The sequence below is a fragment of the Sardina pilchardus genome, chromosome 9, assembly GCF_963854185.1.
Source record: "Sardina pilchardus chromosome 9, fSarPil1.1, whole genome shotgun sequence".
Lineage (NCBI taxonomy): Eukaryota > Metazoa > Chordata > Actinopteri > Clupeiformes > Clupeidae > Sardina > Sardina pilchardus.
Window position 1 is genome coordinate 8763678 of NC_085002.1, and position 21769 is coordinate 8785446.

Sequence of the window (21769 nt, forward strand, 5' to 3'; positions counted from 1 at the left end):
GCTCTGAATGAATGTACCGTGGGGTTTCCAAATCCTGCCCTCGGAGCAAATATTAGATAAAAATATTAAAAATAGCAATGAAAATCTTGATAATCCTCCCCCTCCTACACATAAGATGATCAGTGACCCAGGAAGTCAGGAGAAGCCAACTTCAGGAGGACAGGATGCCCTCATGACATTGTCTGGCAGAAGGCCCTACAGTGTGGGATGAAGCGGAATTAAGAAAGAAAGGCTGCTAATGGACCCTCATGAAGAACAGATTAAGCAACCAAAGTGCAGATGGAAAACCATTCAGGGTTCGGAGAAAGTTCCAGGATTCCTCCGCACCATCCAGCCAACAAAACAAGCCAGGCATGATTTACAGACGGGGTTTCGTGAACTGACAGGAAATGCATTTTTGTATTTCGAAATGTTATGATGTATGTCATCCAGTTGGCCAGTTTTGTGCACCACCCTGTGTTTGTGTTTGTGTGTGTGTGTGTGTGTGTGTGTGTGTGTATGACCACTGGGTGTATGCAGACACATATGCAGACACACACCACATACATACCACAGATATACAGTGTGCACTCAAAAAGACATACATGCACAGACATGCATGGCGATATTTATTGGCACTTAGAGACATGAACATATGTGAAGACACACACACACACACAGACAGGCACACACCCGCACACACACACACACACACACACACACACACACTTCCTGACCCATATTGGAGTTGTGCTTCCTCGTTGACTGACAGCACAGTCCCACCCTGTTGCCAGAGGCTATCAGAATGTTTCCAGCAGAGAGGCATAATCTCCTGCCTTACAGTCACAAGCCGAAGCCCCAAGCCAGGTATGGACTTGTGCAACACCACTGTCAGTTGAAATGACACTCCAGACATGGTGCTTTAACAGCACCCCTCAATGTCCATTTCTGTGAATGACGTTACAGTAAATGCAACTATACATTAGACACAAATACTGTGTTTTCTGTGATTGTTAAGATATAGGTTGCTACTATACCATCTGTCCATGAAGCGCTCTCTATGTGAACTGATATTAAGAGTGGTATGCTGATAAGGGGGGTGAGGTGGGCGGGGGTGTAACATGCCTCCAGGTCTGTGGTTAAAGGTGCTGTGGCCCCATTCCTCACACTGGAACATCTGGGCTGATGAGTGCCTCGTCTGCTAAGTCCCCGCCAATACAAGCTGAAGTGTCTGGGATGCCATTCCTCCACCGCAGAGCTGGAAAAAAAAGAAGACGAAGCGAAAGAAAAGAATCCCACTTTTCCAAAGCTCCGGCCGCTCAGCTTAGCTCCGACCCCCGAGACGCCGTCAGGAAGTGATGTCATCGCTCGGCTGGAGATGGGCAGACGCTGATAAGAGAGAAACAAAAGAGGAAGAGATGACAGCAGCGGCGAAATGTGCTTCCTAACCTCCCCCCCCCCTCTTCACCCACCCTTTACCCCTCACCCCAGCCCCCTGAGCCTGTCTGACTTGTCAGCCCCAGTCCTCGGCTGCAGTCCCTACATCTACAGTACATCCATTCACATGCAACTGGAGACGAGTGAAAACATAACATGTACGGTTTTTTTTTCTCCCCTCTAAGCCTTTTGTCTGGCAATTGTCCCGCCGCTTCAGAGGGTTCCTAGACTTCCTTCGCTGAGCGTCCATTGCAGTCCGGTCCAGAATTAAAAGGGGAAATGAGGTCCAGCTGTGCTGTATTATCTGTCATGAGTCCAAAAGACACGGAGGTGGGCTGGGCCACGTGCATGACTAATGTTATCAGTATGGATGAGGGCCCGGGCCATAGGAAAGGCAAGAGACTTGCTTCGGAGCACATGCTTTTGATGCAGACTGCCCGGCGAGTATCGAGGGGAATATCACGGATGTGTATCATTTCTATTTTTATTTTTGTGTGTATGTGTGTGTTCGTGTCGGACTTATTCTCTCTCTCCCACCCTCTTTCTCAATCCCTCTCTCTCCCTCTCTCTCAATCTCTCTCTACTGTTCTCTGTCTGTCTGTGTCTGGTTTTGGGCCAATGCATGTATGTATACGTATACATAAGTGTGTGTGAAACTGTATGGCCTAGACTAAAGATGCTTTACAAATGACTCATAGTGCTGGTTCAGCTAGGGGGTTGAGTGTGAGTATAGTTGTGTGTGTATATGTGTGTGTGTGTGTGTGTGTGTGTGTGTGTGTGTGGGTGGGGGGTCAGTGTATTCCCGTAGCCAGGTCTGGGGCAGAGGTACACCCCTCACTGTGCAGGAATGGCCCAGGGGGTGAGATCCGCTGTGACAGAGGGGGATGTTTTTGTAGGTTGGGGGAGGGGGGGGGGGGTGAACAAGGGATTTGGATCTGATCCCAGAGACAAGACCCCAGCTGGACCCTCAGAGGTGGCTTTCAAGCACCACTGCAGTCAGGAGTAGCAGCAGCCGTCAGCAAAGTCTGAGAATTTAACGAGACAGCCGTCATTCTCTCCAGCCAGCCCCTCCCCCCCCCACCCCCCCACCCCCCTCCTTATATCTATCTGTGTATCTATCTATCTGTGAGGGAGTGAGACAATCTATCTGGGAGTGAGTCAGATGTCAGATGTGTGTGAAAGAGATAGATAATATGACTGTTTGCTTTTATGGTATGGGTATATACGGCTATATGGGTATGTGTGTGTGCATACTGTATCATGATATCATCTGACATAATTGCCACCGAGACCTGGCCTCCTCTCTAGCTAATGTCTGTCTTGTTGACACTGACTTGCGGCTCCATCTCTGTCTGTCTGTCTGTGGGCATTCTGACTGCGTCGAGCATCTGGCTTTCATGAGGAGGCATCAGCGGAGCGTGTCGACCCCTTTGATCTGACACGTCCTCGCCGCCGAGGCCTGTTTCGTTTTTTTTGCCGCTTCGCAAAGACAGACACGCCGCAACGAAAAACAGAAGAGAGCGAAAAAGGGCCCACGCATCTCTCGCAGCCCCCTTTGTTCAAAGCTCTCCTTCTCCCTTTCTCAATCTCTCCCCTTCTCAGTCTCTCCCTCCCTCCCTCTCTCTCTCTTTCTCTTCTCATGCTCTCCCGCGCCCTGTTGAGAGGTCTTCGCCCCGGCTGCGAAGAGACCGAGAGACAAAGGGAAGAGCGCGGCTACCTGCTGGCTCTTAAGCCACAGGTTTTGACGTGCTGTCAAAACATCTCCTCATGCCGGGCTCCTCTGAGACACACATCTGCGCACACATCTGGGAGAATATTTGGCAGGAAGACCTCTGCCTTTCACCGTGACAGAGAGATAGAATGAGAGACAGAGAGAGGGAGGGAGGGAGGGAGGGAGGGAGAGGGGCAGGCGAACGAGAAAGAAAACAGGGAACAGCTGAATTACATTCCTGTCCTAAATGAATGGTACCGTATGTAGGCCATGTAAATTCTTGCGAGGGGTTTTGGTGGAAAAGTGATCACTCTTCGACCGCTCTCTCACACACTCTCTGTGTCTCTCTTGCCCTCACTCTCCTCCTCCTTTAAACGTGTCAGAGGACTGGAAGAGAAATGGCACTGACCCTGAGTTTAAAACAAGTCTGTGTCAGTGTGTGTGTGCGTGTGTGTGTGTGTGTGTGTGTGCATATGACCGTGCACACGTGTGTATGAGACCTGAAACAACATACACTGAAATGTAGGGTGGAACTGCATTCCAGGGGTGAGGAGTGTGGAGGGGGACATACAAATGCTTTCTGTCTCTCTCACAAAAACTCTCACGCAAACTCTCTCCCTCGTACAAACCCATTCACACACACACACACACACACACATACACACATACACACACACACACACACACACACACACACACACACACACACACACTGTTCACTCTCTCACACCCTCTCTGTGTCTTTGATGTGTCCTAAATACAGGACAGTGGCAGCATAAAAGCGGTCCAGAGGAAATGAATGCCCAGAGGAGCTCTGAAGTCTCTTGCCCTCTGTGATGAGAGACTGATTAAAATAGAGAGCTGTCTCTCTCTCCCTCTCTCCTTCTCTCTCTCCTTCTCTCTCTCTCTCTCAGCATTTGTGTGTGTGTGTGTGGTGCGTTTGTGTGTACGTGCTGCTGACTTACACTAAGGACTTCTCTCCATAGAGAACGTTTAAAATAGAGAGGGGGGCTCTCAAAGAGGGCTCGAGCTCCTTTTAGCTTCCAAGTGTGTGTGTGTGTGTGTGTGTGTGTGTGTGTGTGTGTGTGTGTGAGAGAGAGAGTGTGTGTGTATGTATGTGTGTGTATTTCAGATAATTGTAGTTTGAACACAACTATGTGTTCTCCCATACATTTCTGTGCAGGTGTACTTTAGTATCTAGGCACTATGCAATCGTTTAGGTTTGTGTCAGTGTGCTTAGTGTGTGTGTCTGTGTGTGTTTGTGTCCAAAAGCACAAGTAGATCTGAAAAAACTGGGAAAGAATAAAAAGGCCAAGAAATTAAGACAGAAAGAAAAAATGAAGAGGTAAAAGAAAAGAAACATAATAAGTAAGGGAGGACAAAAGAATCAGGAAACGACAAAGAAATGGATGGAAGAAGAAAGGATTAGAAGAGAAAAGAGTTGAACAGAAAAGAAGGAGATAGCAGAGATTCAGAGCAGTGCTGAGAAAGAGTATAAAAATGCCTTGAGGGGGATTTCCTCTGAAAGAGAAAGCCTTTCTCCTCCCCCTTTCAGCCTCTCGCTCTCTCCTACAAACTCACACACACACACACACACTCCCCCCTTCCTCTCTCTCTCTCTCTCTCTCTCTCTCTCTCTCTCTCTCACTCTCTCTCTCTCCTTGGAGCTCTCTGTGTGGACAGAAAGCAGGCGGCGGAGCAACAGGCTGGCTGACGCTCTGAGCCGGGCCACTCTTTGCTCTGAGGCTACTTGTGAAAAGTCTCGCCAGGATGGGAACTCTGCTGCTTCGAGGCGTCCTCCGCTCCCAGACACACCCCTGGGCGCCCCCAGCGCAAGGGCACGCTCGCAGGGACTAACTAACGACCATGGGAAGACAACAAGCCCGTCTCTGAGGAGCGCACAGCTTCTTCTGGTTTTTTTTTTTAGTTCTGTAGGGAAAAAGTCAAAGGAATACCAGACAGAAAATAATGACAACTGGATAAGGGATAAACCACCGGCAAGATGGTTAGTGTGAAGTTTTCTCTGCTCTTCTGCTGTTTTTTCCCAGACTGCAGGTCTGTGCGTTAAACCTGTTCTACTGACCTACTGACTGCCAAGGGATGGTGCTTGTGTGTGTATGTGTGTGTGTGTGTGTGTTTGGGATGAGCACCGGTGTAGGCTTTATCAGTCATTCACAAACCTCCTGTAAACATTTCCACTTCACCACTTTACTTTTTACTTTCCAAAGTTCCTGAGAGTTCTTTGTGTTGAGGGTGCAGTGTCCTTGCGGAGGTGGTCGTTTTCTCTTTTGTTTTGTAAACAGTCTGTTCAACAGCTTAGCTTTCCTGCTTAGCTGCAACCACCTGCTGTTGTAGCTTTTGTATCAGAGAACACATCTCCCAACTATTGAGACAACAGTTAGTCACATGGCAAAAAGCTAGACACGTTATGTATTATCAAGGTTAATTTTGTATGATCATCACTTTTACAACTTTGGACTTTGTTCTTAAAGTGAGACTAAACTGCCGTGGAAACTTCTGGAGTTCTCTCTTGAGTGTACCCTGGGGATTCTTCTTTTAGTGTTAGAGGAGGAGAAAGAGAGAGTAAGAGAGAGAGAGTGAGATGGAGAGAAAGAGTAGGGGCTGTGTGTCTTTGTTTTTGTTGCGATAGCAACACTTGAGTCTTGATGAGAATAATATGAGCTGTCCGGATAGACTGTGTGGGTGGCTGTGCATCTGTAGAGCATGTTGGGTCTGTCAGCGTTGGTGTGTTTAATTGTCGCTCACTTGGCAGTGGTTGTGTTTGTTTCTAATGGTTATTGTCTCTCTGCAAGTTTCAAAAGAAGTGATCTCACTTGATCCTGGCATCCAGACTTTCAGACCGTCTGTAAAAGTTTCTACTTGATATTCCTGATCCTCTGAGGAAGTCTCATGAGATTGATGTGGTTGGAAATTCAGAGTGCTGCGACACACTAGTCTAACTCTGGCTTGAAACAGCATATATGCCGGCACACAGCAACATGTACACATGCACGTTCACAAGTGTTCACAAGCACCAGGATACATACACACACTTGTTCATAGCGACACTCATGCAAGCATGCACACATGTCGATGCACACACAGATATACATTCACACACAGTCAAATACACACACACACACTCCACCTCTGTGGCTGTCAGTCACAGGTTTGGGTGTGACTGACTCCTCTGTGTTGAATTAGGGAGAACGTTGACTTCATGACGGATCCAAACCCTGAGTGACAGCCAGCAGACTAAACCACTTAACTCATCAGAATTATTGAATTATTTTGCAGTGTGTGAGCGTGACCCAGATTTCTACTATTCTCTTTCAGAGGTAAAAGCCCTCAAGTTTATGCAGTACAGTTTGGTCATTCATGTCCACTTAGCCTGCCGGTGGGAGCTTTATAATGTGCCAGGGACATTCTCACTGACCCTCGTAGTCTACTCAGAGGTTAACTGCAGAACATGTGTGTTCAATTTCCATCCAGGCCTAATAGCATGGGTCAGCCCACGGCTCATTTGAATGGTGATCATTTGGTTTATTTGCGTGTGTGTGTGTGTGTGTGTGTGTGTGTGTGTGTGTGTGTGTGTGTGTGTGTGTGTGTGTGTGTGTGTGTGTGTGTGTGTGTGTGTGTGTGTGTGTGTGTGTGTGTGTGTGTGTGTGTGTGTGTGTGTGTGTGTGTGTGTTAGTGTGGTTTTGGCTCTGTTTTTATGCAAATGTGAATCTGGGCTAGGTTCAAACTTGACAAACAGTCAGAGAGCAAGTAAGTGCTTTATGTGATGAGATGATGTAGATGGAGCTGTCCACTGTCTAACAGATTTACTAGCTGGTGTTTTTACATTCTGCTGTGAATGTATATAACCTGAAATGAAAACAGCTATTTGACATTTGGCACAGCAGTCATGAAATGTCCTTGGAGATCTTTTTACAGTGTTGTGTGGAAGCCTAAAGTTAGAGCCCTCCAAAGCCATTTCCTGATGTACGACAGGTCTTAAAGTGTCTCATTCAATGACTCATTCATGAGCACGGTATGAGACACACACACACACACACACCCAGACGCACACACACACACACACATAATTGCGAATAAAAAGATTTAGATGTAGAACTTTGATTGTGTGGGCTTGGCAGCGGGTGCGTAGGTCAACAGACATTTGGCAATAGTGGGCAGATTCACAGCTGTCGTCAGACTAAACAGCACCAGAGCATCTTTCTCTCTCTCCCCTCTCTCTGTCACTCCCCCTCTCTCTTTCCTCTTCTTTATCTCCCTCTTTCCCTCTCCCCCTCTCTCTCTTTCCTCTTCTTTATCTCCCTCTTTCCCTCTCCCCCTCTCTCTCTCCTCCTGTCTGTTTGTCTTGCCAACGAGGCCTGATCAGCGCATCAAATCACATCAATACATCAGTAGCAGTAGCAGCATCCTGTGGAGACTAGTGCAGTTAGCTGCTGATCAGAGGCAGTCTAGCAGAGGCCTTACATGAGAGGGCTGTGGTGCTATCCTGTGAAACCTCCACATGTTTACCCATCAATAGCCTCAGACAAGAAGACCTACCGCTATTACAAATGTGCACAGCCATAGTTTGTGTGAAGCAAGTGAGGTCATGGTTTTATAGAAAGAACCAAATGACTGATGTCTGTATTAAAAGAGGGCTATAGCATAACTGCAATGTAAACACATAATTATTACAGGGATAAGGAATGCATACAGTATACTGTATTAAAGAGTATGGTGCCAGACATGTCGGTTTAGGATCACTAATGAAGCTGGGCCAAACTGCTCTCCAGTGACATTTGCTTTGGCTTAGCGCCCTCTCCTTATCTGCTAGTATCTCTCATCTGTTTGACTTTTAAGACACAAGGCTGGGGTTGGCCAAACATTGAACTGTAAGGGCTCAGACTCGGCAAACAGTGTATTTATCTCAAGAGGAAGAAAGAAAAGGAAAGCAAATGTAAACAATTGACATTTACAGTAAAACAGAAAAAAAGAAACCACTTCTTAGGAAATGGCTTATCTCTGAAAACTCCTGTTCGTGTGGCGTTTTTTTTTTTTTTTGTCCTGTAAGCAATGTACTGTCGAGCCGTTCCAGCTGTCCAGCTACTGGACACAGCCCTCTACAGTGGCAGAGGCGTTTGGTATGTATGAGAGGCGAACAAACAGCATCTGTCGACTGCCAGTCTTGGACAAGCCCCTCACACAAACACACGCGCACTAACACACACACACACACACTCACACACACACACACACACACACATACACCACACACGTCAAGTCCTGAACTCCCCTGATGGTACGCGCACTGTTTTGCTGTAAGTGTAAAAAACATTTTTTTTTTTCGGGTCAAGCCTAAAAACAGATCCTCGGGCCCTCGAGGTATCCAACTTTCCGGGCTATTTAGGCCTGGCAGATCGCGCCGCACGTAGTGTACTCCCTGAAAGCAAACAAACAAAAAAAAATGTTTCCATTTCTCCAGCAGCAGCACTCTGCAGCGGCGCAAACAGATCCACCTGATAAAACGCTGTGTTCCCAGAGAGCCTGTGGAAAAGGGCCGGACGGGCACGGGGGGGTGTGTGTGTGGGGGGGGTTGCCGGGGTGTGGTGAGCGCTTAGAAGTGGGCTGGAGAGCAGAGATGGCTTGTTTTGTCATGCTAATTGGACCGGCCAGTACAGCGGCTGGAAGGGTGCCAAGCAAGATGCATTAAGGGGAGAGAGGGAGAAAAGAGAGGGGGAATGAAAGGAGCTAATGAAAAAAGAAGAAGAAAGCTGATGTCGCTCTACACAGCAATCCAAACATGCCTCAGATGTAATCAACAGGGTTTTTAAATGTATAGTCAGGAAATGGTTTGCTTGTAGGATGCAAGTTTAGACTATTTGAAGAATGCATCTACAGTAGCTCCAAGCTATTGACGCTTATACAACTATTTGACAGGGCCCTTGTATGTGTCTGATGCCTCTTCAACTGTCAGCTTGCCCATTTATGGCTTCTACATTTAAACCGGAAGCCCCAGATTTTTTTCTTCCTGAGATTTGACCCTGCTGAGGATCCGTATCGAGTTACTCCCAGTTACTGCGAGGGAACCGGCAAGCTGAACGCCCTGGTTTAATGCTCCCATTACAGACAAGGCGGCTGCACAGGCACAATGTGCGATGGGGTTGCCAGATGCAAGGTTTGCTGTTTGCATGCCAAATCAGTGGTGTACTCCCGCAAATCCTCCCCTGCGCTTTGGCAGTCTCCGGTGACTCTGCTGAAGGAATTACTCTGTCTCCAAACGCAGAGGATTTACCTGTGTTTGGAGAGAGGGTCACATGTTCAAGGAAAATTTAGTACATGTACCAATGGGGCAGTTTTTGTTCCAGTGTGGTTTGCACAGGACATCAGGATGTTTTCAGGATGTCTCAAATTACCCTGAGATTTTCACACTCACTTACATGGGGAATGTAATAGCCAGGAAAAGTGCTGACTGCTGAGATGCTGTTTTGGCTTTTAGTTGTTTACATAGGCAAGAGCTGAAATTTAACACCACATGCAAATACACGCCCCAGGGCTACTTATTTTTCCACATGGAGGAAAACAAGACACATGATCTATTGTGTATGTGGACTATTAACTTGTTACAGACTCAGACAAGGAGGAAATACATGTAGATAGATAGATCGACAGACAGACAGACAGATAGATAGATAGATTGATAGATAGATAGATAGATAGATAGACAGATAGATAGATAGATAGATAGATCACACAATTTGTAACAGTAATAGACAGATATTAATGAGACACATGGTTAAGAACACCGTAAGATTAGGTAAATGTAAAGCGATATATATAATTGCAAACACTAGTCCAAGAAGAACTTAATGCAGCATAGGCCACATAAACTCCATTGGATATTGCAGCCTGACTGCTGGTCTGAGGCATGAGATGGATGGATAGGTAAATGAAGTGATAGAGGTGTGGATGGGTGATGGACGACTGGCTAAGTGGACAGACGCTGATCTCTGTGTGGGCATTTCTGGGTGAGTGAGTGACAGGAGTGGACAGGCTGGCAGATGGCTGGAGGGCACTTTCTCGAGTGGAGACCTGCCTCCCTCTGCTCTCAGGGGGTGGAGGTGGAGCTGGAGGTGCCGGGGGGGGAGTGCTGAAAGGATTTGAAGTGGCCTGACTTGTCTCAATAGTCGAGCTTTCGGCCCCCCGACAATCAAAATAAGAAAAAGCCCACCCCTCTGAGCAGATTTAAACAAGAGTGGCACAGATACAAAGACAGTAGTGTCTTTCGGGAGTGTCTCCGCCTCCTCCAGGAGAAAAGACAGAAGAGAGGAGAAGAGAAAGGGAGAAGAGAAAGAGAAAGAAAGGTTAGAAAAAGCAGCCTGTTGACAAGGGGGGAGGGGGGGCTTTCTTTAAACCCATCTCTGTTTTTATTCTTTTATTACATTAAATCAGAGGTGTAGGAATGATTTGATTCTGTTTTACTGCCTCTTTCTTTGTGCTCAAGACTTTCCTTTCTGTGCAACATCAAAGATTCCTTCAGAGTGCACAGGGAAAAAAGAGATTTTGGCCGGACCCCTTTGTATGTCTGCCAAGAACGAAAATCTGAGAGCAATTGGGGGTTATTGACTCAAGAAGAACAATACGCCTTCAAGTGTGTGTTGCAACTTATTTTATGTGATGTTTTAAAATGACTCAGTCTGACAGTCTGACTTCTGTGAACAAGGTTTCTGTAAGACAGTATGTGTACTGCTGTTACAATCAAAAGGCTTTGTGTGTGTGTGTGTGTGTGTGCCTGCAAGTTTAAAGTGATTAAAACTTGAGAGAGCGCTCTCGCTTTCTCTCTCTCTCTCTCTCTCTCTCTCTTTCTCTCTTTCTTTCTCTGTGTGTGTGTGTGTGTGTATGTGGTGAAAGAGCGAACAAGAGAGCGAATCACTTTTGACACAAGGTCTGCACACCTAAGCAAAACCTCCCCGTCAATCTGTCCTCAGGCTGCGCCCTCCGTGACAAATGTACCTTTCATTTGGAGCACAACAATGCATGTCCAACAAAGTCTGCCGTCAGCCCCCTGAGATCTGACCAGGCCTTTGTGCTGTGGCCCAGAGTTCACATGGGGCAAGAGCCCCCAGCAGCTCCAAAAGGGCTTAAGGTGTTCAGCTTACTGTGCACGGCTCTCCCAGGGCTCATGCAGGGGGAGAGTCCTACACTTCTACACTGCAGATGATGCCAAAGGACACATTTTGAAAATGAGGCTTTCTAGACCCATTTTAGGACGAGGCCATAATGAGCTGCCACTCACTCTGCGTGTACTTTCCAGGAGATCCACAAGTGCACTACGTCACACACTGTGGTGTAGCGAAGCATCCTAATGAGAAATAAAAATGCACACCCTTTGAGGTGCTGGCACGGGACGTAACTTATAGAAAAAGATTATGTTGCCGCACACTGTCTCAATCTCAATATTTATTGACACCACACCACCAAGCGAAGCAGCCCACCTCCTCCCCATCCTCCTCTTTTCATTAGTAGCTGTGAGCTCACGTTAGCCCTTATTCACAAGGGGCATCAGACATCACACACGTGATCTCCACTACGGCCATCCCGGGACTACAGCCAGTCAAACATGCTTATTACCAGTGCTCTAAATCAGGCATCCCAGTGGTCAACTAGTGAACTGATCATTTGGTTTCTGTGTATGAGCTGATGGTGATGGTGATGGTGATGGTCTGTGTGGCGAAGCAAACTCTCTTGTGAATACTTTGTCAGCTAAATAAATACATAAAGCAAGAGAACTTGCCTTTTCCCTAAAGGTCAAGGTTTTGAAATGAGCTCTAAATCTAATTTGTCTCAAACTAACAGTTTTGTTAATGGAACTTACCTTTTCCCCAAAAGGGCAAGTTTTGAAATGTGCCATTTGCTAATGTGCCATTTAAGACTGCATACTCCTTGAGTGTTGTCATCATTGCTAACGTCATTTCATGAGGTTCAGCACAACTGAGCATAACTCAGGCATCCAGAGTTTATACCCCTCAGCAGCCAGAACCCAATCACGCTCGCCTGTTCATTGTTCAGCTCCGTTTCTGAGGTGAAGTCCGCAGTTCGCGTAGGAGCTGAAATTCCATCCCTCACTTCCTGATTCCTTGGAGACCCGTGTGTGTGTGTTTTTCAGTGCGCTGTCAGAATCGGTGTGACAGGGCTGACCACCGCTCGCTGGCGGGCCTCTCCCGGGCCAAGTGCGTCGCAGGACGGATTGCGCTCGTGTGGTGTGTGTGAGGCTCAACACTCTGCTTATGTTAGATGTCAAAGATAATTAAACAAGCGTCATCTCATAGAGTCAACAAGTGTGTTCTCCAGAAGCCTGCAGCAAACAACCTGACAGCTTTTTGAGGCGTTGCGTTTGGGCGATGTGTTTGTGTGCGTGTGTGTAAGCATTTTTTGGGGGTGAACACAGGGTATGGTTAATTGTGTGTGTGTGTGTGTGTGTGTGTGTTTTTTTTTATGTTTCCCTGGACTGAAGGCTCTGTTGAACTGCATATGGCCCCCTAACTGGCTGGAATGCTGGCCGGAGCGCTGGGTGAAATCGGAGCCAGCAACAGCACTAGAGAGAGAGAGATCCAGAGATCGAGCGAGTGTGCTCCCTGACACGGCACTGCCGGCTGGCTGGCTGATTGAGAGAGAGAGAGAGAGAGACAGAGAGAGAGAAGGAGAGAGAGAGAGAGAGAGAGAGAGAAAGAAAGAGAGAGACAGAAAGAGAAAGAGAGAGAATGGACCTGTCTCCTCTCCAGAAATAGAGTGTTGAATGTTTACCGGCTGCGAGAAGCAGCGGCCAGGGAGATAAGGCAGACCATAAGCAGACACACGCACGCGCCCCCACACACACACACACACACACACACACACACACACACACACACACACACACACACACACACACACACACACACACACACACAAACAACACAGACACACACAGAGAGAGAAACACACACACACACACACACACACACACTGGTCAGAGGCCGCACAGCCAGGAGGAGGAGGAGGAGGAGGACCAGGCCTGAGCTTTTGATGAGACCACCATGGAAGCAGGCAGACAGAATAAAAATTACAGTACACAAGAGCCAAGTGCTGTGTGCACACACTAAATGCCCAGTCTGACTCACTGGACTCAGGGGGCTGCGATGGCTGCAGGAGCTCAAACACAAATGCTGCCTGCCCACACACCTACATCAACAAGCCCTGTGATGATGGGCCTGTGTGTGTGTCTATGTGTGTGTGTGTGTGTGTGTGATAGAGAGAGAGAGAGAGAGAGAGAGGGTGTATACATATACAGTATGTGTGTGGGAAAGAAAGAAAGAGAGAGAGTGTGTGTGTATGTATATATGTGTGTGTGTGTGTGTGTGTGTGTGAGAGAGAGAGAAAGAGAGTGAGGGCTCCAGATAACCACAGTTGAGGACATGGCCAAGGACCATGAAGACTGGCTTGTAATCCTGTGCCCTGAGAGAGGAGAGCTGTTCCTTTATCAGCTCTGGAGGTTTAGGGTTCTCCTCTGGGTTCCCTGTCAGTGGGGGTTTTAATTACCCCGTTGCCACCAAATACAAAACAATGGCCCAGGGGCTCACAGTGCACCAATTAAAACGCAACAGCTGAATAAACACTGCAGAACCAGTTAGTAACCTACTTCCATACATTCACGACATTTAGATCCAAGATGGCCGTGCGTGCCGTGTGCGCATACAGCACACTTGTGCACCAGACTCCCATTGATCAGCGAACAACAGTTCTGGCCAATTGCACCCCCGCTGCCCCATGCTGCAGGCCAGGCAGGCAGGGACCCGTTTAACAGTCCGCCACAGAGCTTGATGGGAGTCCTAGTGACTCAGAACTCTAGAGCGCGGCGTCCAGACGGTACATCACCCCCTCGTCAGCGCGGACCCCATCTGCAGCGCATTAGCATGGGAGCGCTAACAGTGTAAACACGCAGCGCTGAGCAGTGCGCCGAGAGAGTGGAGAGAGTGGAGAGCGCTGGCCTTGCCTGGGCAGGAGCCCTGCGAGAGGGATCCAGTGGATTGATGAGGACCAGAGAGGGGTTTTTTTTACGGCCATGATGAGGCAGCATTCCTTTCCAGTGAGGGAGCGGCCCACGGACCACGGCGTGGGCTCTCTGCTGCGTGTGTGTGTGTGCGTGTGTGTGACCCTTCTCGCTCGCGGCGTGACTGCGGCGGATTTATTTATTTGTGTGTGTGTGTGTGTGTGTGTGTGCGCTATCTGAAAGTCCTGGCAGTGGATCTGAGCCTTGGTTTTGTAAGGCTCAGCAAATCCCCCAATAATGGTGCTCACTCAGCTCTGAATTTCAAATGACATTGAGAAATCATTTAAGACTGAGATGATTAAGCCGGAGACACTGGAACAAGGCAGAAATGAAAAGATTTGTGAAGTCTTTTGGTGCATCGTTCCGCTTGGTCTGAGTACACTAGCTTGAGTGCTTTTTGTATCACATGCATTTTTGTGCTTGAGTGTGTGTATGTTTCTAAATATGCATACATGTGTGTTTTTGTTTTTTAAGTCTATATATGTGTCTGTGTAAGTGCAGATATGCATATGTGTGTGTGTGTGTGTGTGTGTGTATGTGTGTGTATGTGTGTGTGTGCGTATATGCATGCATATATGTGTGTGTTTCTACACATTTGCGGGTCTAAAGCCCTGGGGCTTATTTACTCAGGGCCGCGTGTGGCATTTCCCCGCTGAGGGAGCTAATTTGGGCTGAGGCTATAAGGGGAAGCAGGCCCATTAGCGGTTTATGAGCTCAACTCTGTGGTCAGGTCCGAGATGAATCAACAACCACCATACGGCGCGAGTCGAAAGATGGGAATCATGATGATAGTACTTGTGTGACATAGAGTGTATGAGTGTGAGTTTGTGTGTGTGTGTGTCTGTTTGTCTGTGTGTCTGTTTGTCTGTGTGTCTGTGTGTCTGTGTGTCTGTGTATGTGTGTGTGTGTGTGTGTGTGTGTGTGTGTGTGAGTCTGTGTGTACTTCACTGTATGTTTGAATGTTTGGATCTGTGTGCGCTTGCCCACATTTGTGTGAAAGTTGTGACTGTGTGTGTGTGTGTGTGTGTGTGTGTGTAATTGTGTAATTGTGTGTTTATTTACACACCGTGTATGTGTTCAAATACTCTCACCACAAATGGCTCAGAATCCTGCATTGTTTTGAGGGCCATACTTAGCTGACCTGTGCCACGTGTCAGAGCAGTATACAGACATGTCAGCGCTGCCATGGACACCTGTAGCCATCGGCGCGGCGTCTCCTGTTTGGCAGTCCTGTGGAGACAGTGATAGATGATGTCAGGTGCGCTTTTTTTTTTTTACTCAGACATGCCTGAACTCTGACTGGCAGCCTTGACAGCTTACCAGAGCAGATATGGCACAGAGCTGGCAGAGACCTCCCCCTCCGCATCAACGCTGCCACGGAGCATAAGAGCACATCAAGACGTTCAGAGACCCACTCGGGGTGATGTGACAGGATGTTCTTTTGGGGGGGGGTTTGCCTTTATGCAGATAGGATACTTGATAGTGACAGGAAATGAGTTGGAGAGAGAGGTGGAGGTGGAATCAGGGGATGAATGGGTCAGAATCAAGCCGAGGTCCCCTCGAGGTGCCATTTGGGGGGGTGAGTTGGGAAAATTCCAATGGCATTGCACCAGAGAGCGTTGAAGTAATCAGCCCTGTTAGTAATCAAGCCTGTTAGTAATCAAGGATCTTTGATTGTACTAACAGTAGGCCCCTCATAGAACGTACTTGCCAATATTAATCTGGGGCCCCAAATATCATATTTTCTTTGATACTTGTATTGGGCTCAACATCTCTAGCAGCAGCACTGCCTCTGTGGCTGTGGGGTGGTGCCTCTTTGGCAGCTTATGAGGCCTGATGGAGAGAAACTTGAGCTGATGTTCGTTAGCATAGTGATCTAAAACAGATACGCATGGTAAACATTCAGAGCATGCAGCAGGACTATGTTTAAGGCTGTGAAAGTGCTCCGAACAAAAACGTGGATCCACACGCATGTGATGTACTGTAGCACACGCGTGCACACAGGTTTACACCACTCACAGGGTGTGCTAATACAAAGTTACACGTTGTACTCACAAGATACATATCTGAAAGAAGGAACTAGCAGGCAAAACACAGCATATTCATATGGACACACAAAGTAAATGGAAGCACCATCAAAGAGCAACAAAGAGAGTATGCGAACGCACACACGCACACAGACACACACACACACACACACACACACACACAGACACACGCACACACACAAAGTCGATATCTCTCCTTTCCCCCTTTCATCTCTTCATTCTGTTTTAAGATTAAAAGAGCACGTTTTCTTTGCCTCTCTCTTACTCACGTCCACCATTATAGATAAAACATCTGATTCCAGCTCTCTTGTAAGATGTGCAGCGAGTCTAATGAGGTGTATCTTGGACCAGCCTGAAACAGCCCCGGCGCATAGTTACTGCCCGTCTGAAGTAATGGCAACCAGATCACACCATGTTGGAATTGATTTGTGCTAAGCAATCACAGCCCGATCTCTAAAGAATACCAGCCTCTTTTTTTTCATTCGAGTCTTCAGCACGTTGGAGATGGGAGAGACCTCGCCTGATGTTCAAGAGGCATTTAAAGTGAAAGCACCTGGGCAGGGGTCGCTCGGACGGGATTTCTGAAAGAAGCGATGCATTTTTTCCATAAACAGCGCATAATGTCGTTTTTGTTCTGTATAGATTGAGTTTCTCTTGACTCTGAAAGCTCTGAGGCATTCCTCTGAATGGAAATGGCCTCCCGGCGTCCCTTTGATTTTCCTCTCAGACATAAATGTTTGGTAATATATTCTGAATATACACAGAAAGAAACACATTCCCAATATTGTGTTATGATGTTGGCTCTATTCCACACATACTGTTATAAACAATGGGAGAGCATTTCATAGTTATTAATCAGCACAAAGTGTTTGTCTTAAGAGGTGTGTGTGACAGTTTTAGGAAGTGTCAGCTGAGCTCCACCAAAAAAGGTTATGTTTTCACTCTGGTTAGTTTATTTGTTTGTCTGTCTGTCTGCCAGATTCCCCCCCCAAACCACCAGGTGCATATTGACCTTGGAGGAGTTCTGCACTGTGTGATTTAATGCTCACTGCATCACTTAATCTATTCTTGCTTTAGTTTTACACTGCTGACGTAAATAACAGTATTAATCTAATAACCGAATACTCCCAGCCTCTGTGCACAAAATATGCTGTACATTGGCTGTGTTTTGTGGAATGTATAAAATGTCCATTCCCACAAGGCCTTTAGTGCTTATAAGGTTAAACTGTTTTCCTGCTCATCCCTGCTCATGTGACTCACATACTTTCTCTCTCTCTCTCTCTGTCCGTCTCACTCTTTTCCTCCGTCATTGTGTTGCCCCTTGCCTCATTATAGAGGTTCATTCAGAGTGCACTGTTGGCTCTGGTCCAGGCTAACAAACTCTCTCCCTCTCTCTCCCTCTCTCTCTCTCTCTCTCTCTCTGTGTCTGTCCATCTCTCAGAACCCCTCCTCTCTGGACTGGTCCATTCAGAGCGCGCTGTCGTCGCTCTTCCCGCCCTTCGAGGCCACCGCTCCCACCGTACTCAGCCAGCTCTTCCGCACCATCGACGAGCGTTTCCAGGGCGACGCGCTGCAGTGCCTGCTGGACTTCCTCATCCCGGCCAAGCACATCCTCGAGAGCGTGCAGCAGGCGGCCTGTGTGAGTGTGTCAGTCAAACGCCACAAAAGCGTCTTACTTACACCGCCGTGCCATGCCAGCGTTTAATTAGCGACTCCCAGAGCAGGCGACACAAACCAAAACAATGCGGAAGACGTGTGCATTGTTGTGTCTGTATTATACTTGTGCCTTACAACAAGTAACCACACTCTGGTTGAAGCAAAGATGATGTTGAGTCAGGGCCGTGACAACAGTGCTGCATCATCATCACTAGTCACACATGGGCAGTTAGCGCGTGACGTCACTGTTTAGCAAAAGCAAATGGCGATTTGAGATCCAAGCTGCTTAATGTCGCGCTCAAAGGTTATAGTACTCAACCAGTGAGGGAAGTACACTCTAAAAAATAATGGTGCTTGTGTAATATAATGGTTCTTTAAATATCTGGATGATTCCAGGGTCAAAATTCTGTGTTGAACCATTACATCAGGCAAAAGGTTCTTCAAATTGGAAATGGTTCTTCAGAGCCTCAGATCATAATGGGCAATGCCTATTATGGCATGTCATCATGCCATTCATTAAATGGTTCTATAAAGAACTGCTGTCTCGATGGGTCTTTGAAGCACTGAAAAAGGCTCTTCTATGGCATCGCTCTGAAGAACCAGTACTGGCCCCATTCTTTTTTGGAGTGTAGGGATAGAATACTTAAATACTTGATCTATTTGTGTGTTACTCAGTGGGAGTTTGAAATGCTTGACAGAGGGTTCCATTAATGTCGTCTCCTGTGGCCCTGTGTCCAGGCTGCGTACTCTGATGTGGTGTTCCGCTGCGAGGGCTGGCCACTGTGCCTGCGCGACCGCGTGGTGATCCAGCTCGCGCCCATCAACCCGCTGCTGCTGCGCCCCGGCGACTTCTACCTGCAGGCGGAGCCCTTCGGGGACCAGGCGGCGCGCATCGTCCTCAAGAGCCTGCTGGCGCAGGGCGAGGAGCTGCTGCTGGAGCAGGCGGGCCTGGGCTCGCACGCCGAGGCCCTGGGGGTGGAGGAGACGCCCATCCTGGAGACGTCCTACCCGTGCATCTTCACCGAGGCCTGGCTGCGGGAGATCAACGAGGGGAGGCATGGCGCGCCGCTTCGCACCTGCGTGCTGTCGTCCGACCAGGGCGTGGTGAAGGTGCCCTGGGCCGAGATTGCCAAGCCCGAGTTCCTGGACCGTCCGAAGAGCCGGGTGCTAAGTGCGAGCGTGTCGTCCGCGGGCGTGTCTGCGGGTCTGCAGGACGTCCAGATGGAGGCCTCCGCTCCCCCGCTGCCGGGGGCCCAGTCGTCCGTCCAGTCCGAGCTCTCGTCGCTCACCATGGAGACGGTCATCCTCCCGGCCAAAGACGGCATCGCCGTCTCCTTGCGCCTCACCGGCGGCAACAACTCCAAACCCGTCAAAGTGGACCATGGCACGGCCGTCAACAACCCGTCCGGTAAGCCGGTGGGCTGGGTGTCCCCCAACACGTGGGACACCCGGCACAAGTGGGAGATGGAGGGTGAGTATGTGGACCTGGTGGAGTTCAACAAGGAGAAGGAGGCCCTGGCTCTCAGCAAGCCCACCCCGCCCAAGGGCCTCCCCCTGCAGGGCCTCAGGCCAGTCCGACCGGCCCCTCCAGCGCCCAAACGGGACCGTCCGCCCCAAGGGGGACCCCTAAATCTCCCGGGGGACCTGTGTGCGGCGTACGGTAAAGGAGTACCGCTCACCCTCGACCTGGAGGCTAAGAACAGGCACCGCGAGTCGTACCTGGCCGCCTTAATGAACCCTGTCTGTTTCGGGGGCAGTTTGGCGCCCCTGGAGGAGAGTGTGGCTGACGTAGAGGAGCCTGGCTGTGGGCCTGGGGGTCCAGCACTGACGGCTCAAGCCTGCCTGGAGGGCTGTCCCTCTCAGACCACCCCTGAGGGGGGAGAGAGCTCGCCGAAGCCCCGACCGGCAGGGCCGTCTGGGCAGCCGTGCGGCCCGGCAAACTTCGGGGGCCACCCAAAGAACACAGGGGCCTCTCCTCAGCCCCTGCTCGTGCTGCACTGCCACCAGCCAGACTCCGGCGGCGGCCGGGAAGGACTTCAAAGAGGACCCAGCGTCCAGAAATTCCCCAAGACCCAAATGTTACGTAAACTTGGGCAGCCGTGCAAGCCGCAGCTCGACACGCGCCCGGCCAGCCAGGGCTCCCTTGAGGCAGAGGGCCAGCAGCAGCAGCAGACCCCCCTGCTGCCCCAGGACCCATGTCAAGCCAAACACCATAAAGCAGCGCTTCAAAGCCAGACCCCACACCAGGCCGCAGGGCCACAAGCGGCGTCGCCCACCAAGAGCCCAGCGCTGCCGTCCCCCGCGGCGGGAGTGGAGGCCCACTGTCCAAACAGCCGCGCTAGCGCCCACGTGACGCAGAGCACCCCGGAGACCCCGGGCCAGGCGGAGGTGCCGAGGCTGTGGGGCAAGGGCCGCGCCAAGCAGCACTCGCTGTCGTCCGTGTCCGACTCGGCCCGAGAATGCCTGCAGGCCCACAAGATGCCCAGCAGGAGCCTGAGCGACGTCTGCCCCGAGGTCATTCCCACCATCCGGGTCATTCAGAACAAGAAGACCACGGCCTTTGGTCTGGTGTCTCCAAAAATGGACAGGAAAGCCCAGTCTAAACAGTCCAAGAAAGGTAACAATGAGGAGCGCTTTAGCGGTCCGTTTCATGCTGTTGTTCTTTGGGTTGAGGTGAACCTGGAAACTGCTGTTTCCACCTTCCCAGACCTCTTTTCTGTAAATGTGTGATGTTCAAAGGATGCAGTTCCAACCCACATGTGCTACGCTCTAAATTTATGTTATAGCTCATGCATAACAGCGTAATTTAAACACAACTTAAAAATGTAAACAGAGAATGACTATACTGTATGGCTAACAGAGCAAAGGCCTGTGTGTCTATGCCTTGGTGCAAGTTAATGCCCAGGGTGAATCCTTTATAAACACACAGTGATTTAAAGAAGTACCATGACCTTGTCCGTGTCCACCAAATAATTTGCCCGTGCCTGGCAGGTCAAAGGTGAACAAAAAAAAGTGTCCAGAGATGAGAGGTCAGAGGTGGGAGTTCAGGGGGCAAAGGGAATCAGCGGCGTTCCAGAGGGGGAATTCCAGAGAGCTCTTCTCGGCCTCGCCCTCTCGGGCAGAATGGAGGCATTCATGAGCGCAGCGGAAATAACTGTGACCTCCTCCTCACATCTCTGGGCTTAGAGAGGAGGCCGGGAGCACAACGTGAACGTGGCATTCCTTTAAAGGGTAGGAGCATCTTAGAGAGGGAGGGAGAGAGGGAGGGTGGGGGAGAGAAAGAGAGGATGGGATAGTGTGTACTGTATGTGAGAGAGAGAGAGAGAGATAGAGGATGGGACAGTGAGAGAGAGAGAGAGGGGGAAGGAGAGAGATAAAGACTAAAAAGAACAAATAGAGTAGAGACACAGCTATGTCCATTCTGTCTATTCTGAGACAACCATCAAAAACACTCAAACACCCTGTTCCACTGTTCAAACATACTGCAGTGCAGTTTTAAAGGCTGAGTCAGGTGATGCACTCAGGCAGAGCAGCAGTGCAGTAGACAATCCCCCCCCCCACCCCCGGATCCTTCCCACGGGCAGAGCAACCCAACCAGTGATAAGGGGATTTGGGAGAGATGCCTGTCAAAGTTGTCTGAGGGAGTGGAGGGAGGGGAGGGAGTCGAGGGAAGAGGGTGCGCACAACAGAGCAACTTTTGTCGGCCTAATTGGGCAGTCAGTGATCAAAGTGAGGCCCATCAGCAAGACAGCTTCAATAAGGAGCCATTATCAAATGAGGCGCGGCTCCCCGAACAGCTGTGCCACTGTACGCCACTCGCGGCCGGCCCACTCCCACACACGCTCTCTGTCGCGC

General features: G+C 49.2%; 1 protein-coding gene across 1 annotated transcript in view; it reads left to right on the forward strand.

The window, feature by feature from the left end:
• The first annotated feature begins 4823 nt into the window (after positions 1-4823).
• Positions 4824-21769, forward strand: part of quo (quattro) — a 34663-nt gene continuing 17717 nt past the window's right edge. The window contains exons 1-3 of the mRNA XM_062545597.1: positions 4824-5132; positions 17700-17897; positions 18653-20531. Coding sequence (XP_062401581.1) covers positions 5130-5132; positions 17700-17897; positions 18653-20531 — 2080 coding nt within the window. The 5' untranslated portion in view covers positions 4824-5129. The remainder of the gene's footprint in view (positions 5133-17699; positions 17898-18652; positions 20532-21769) is intronic.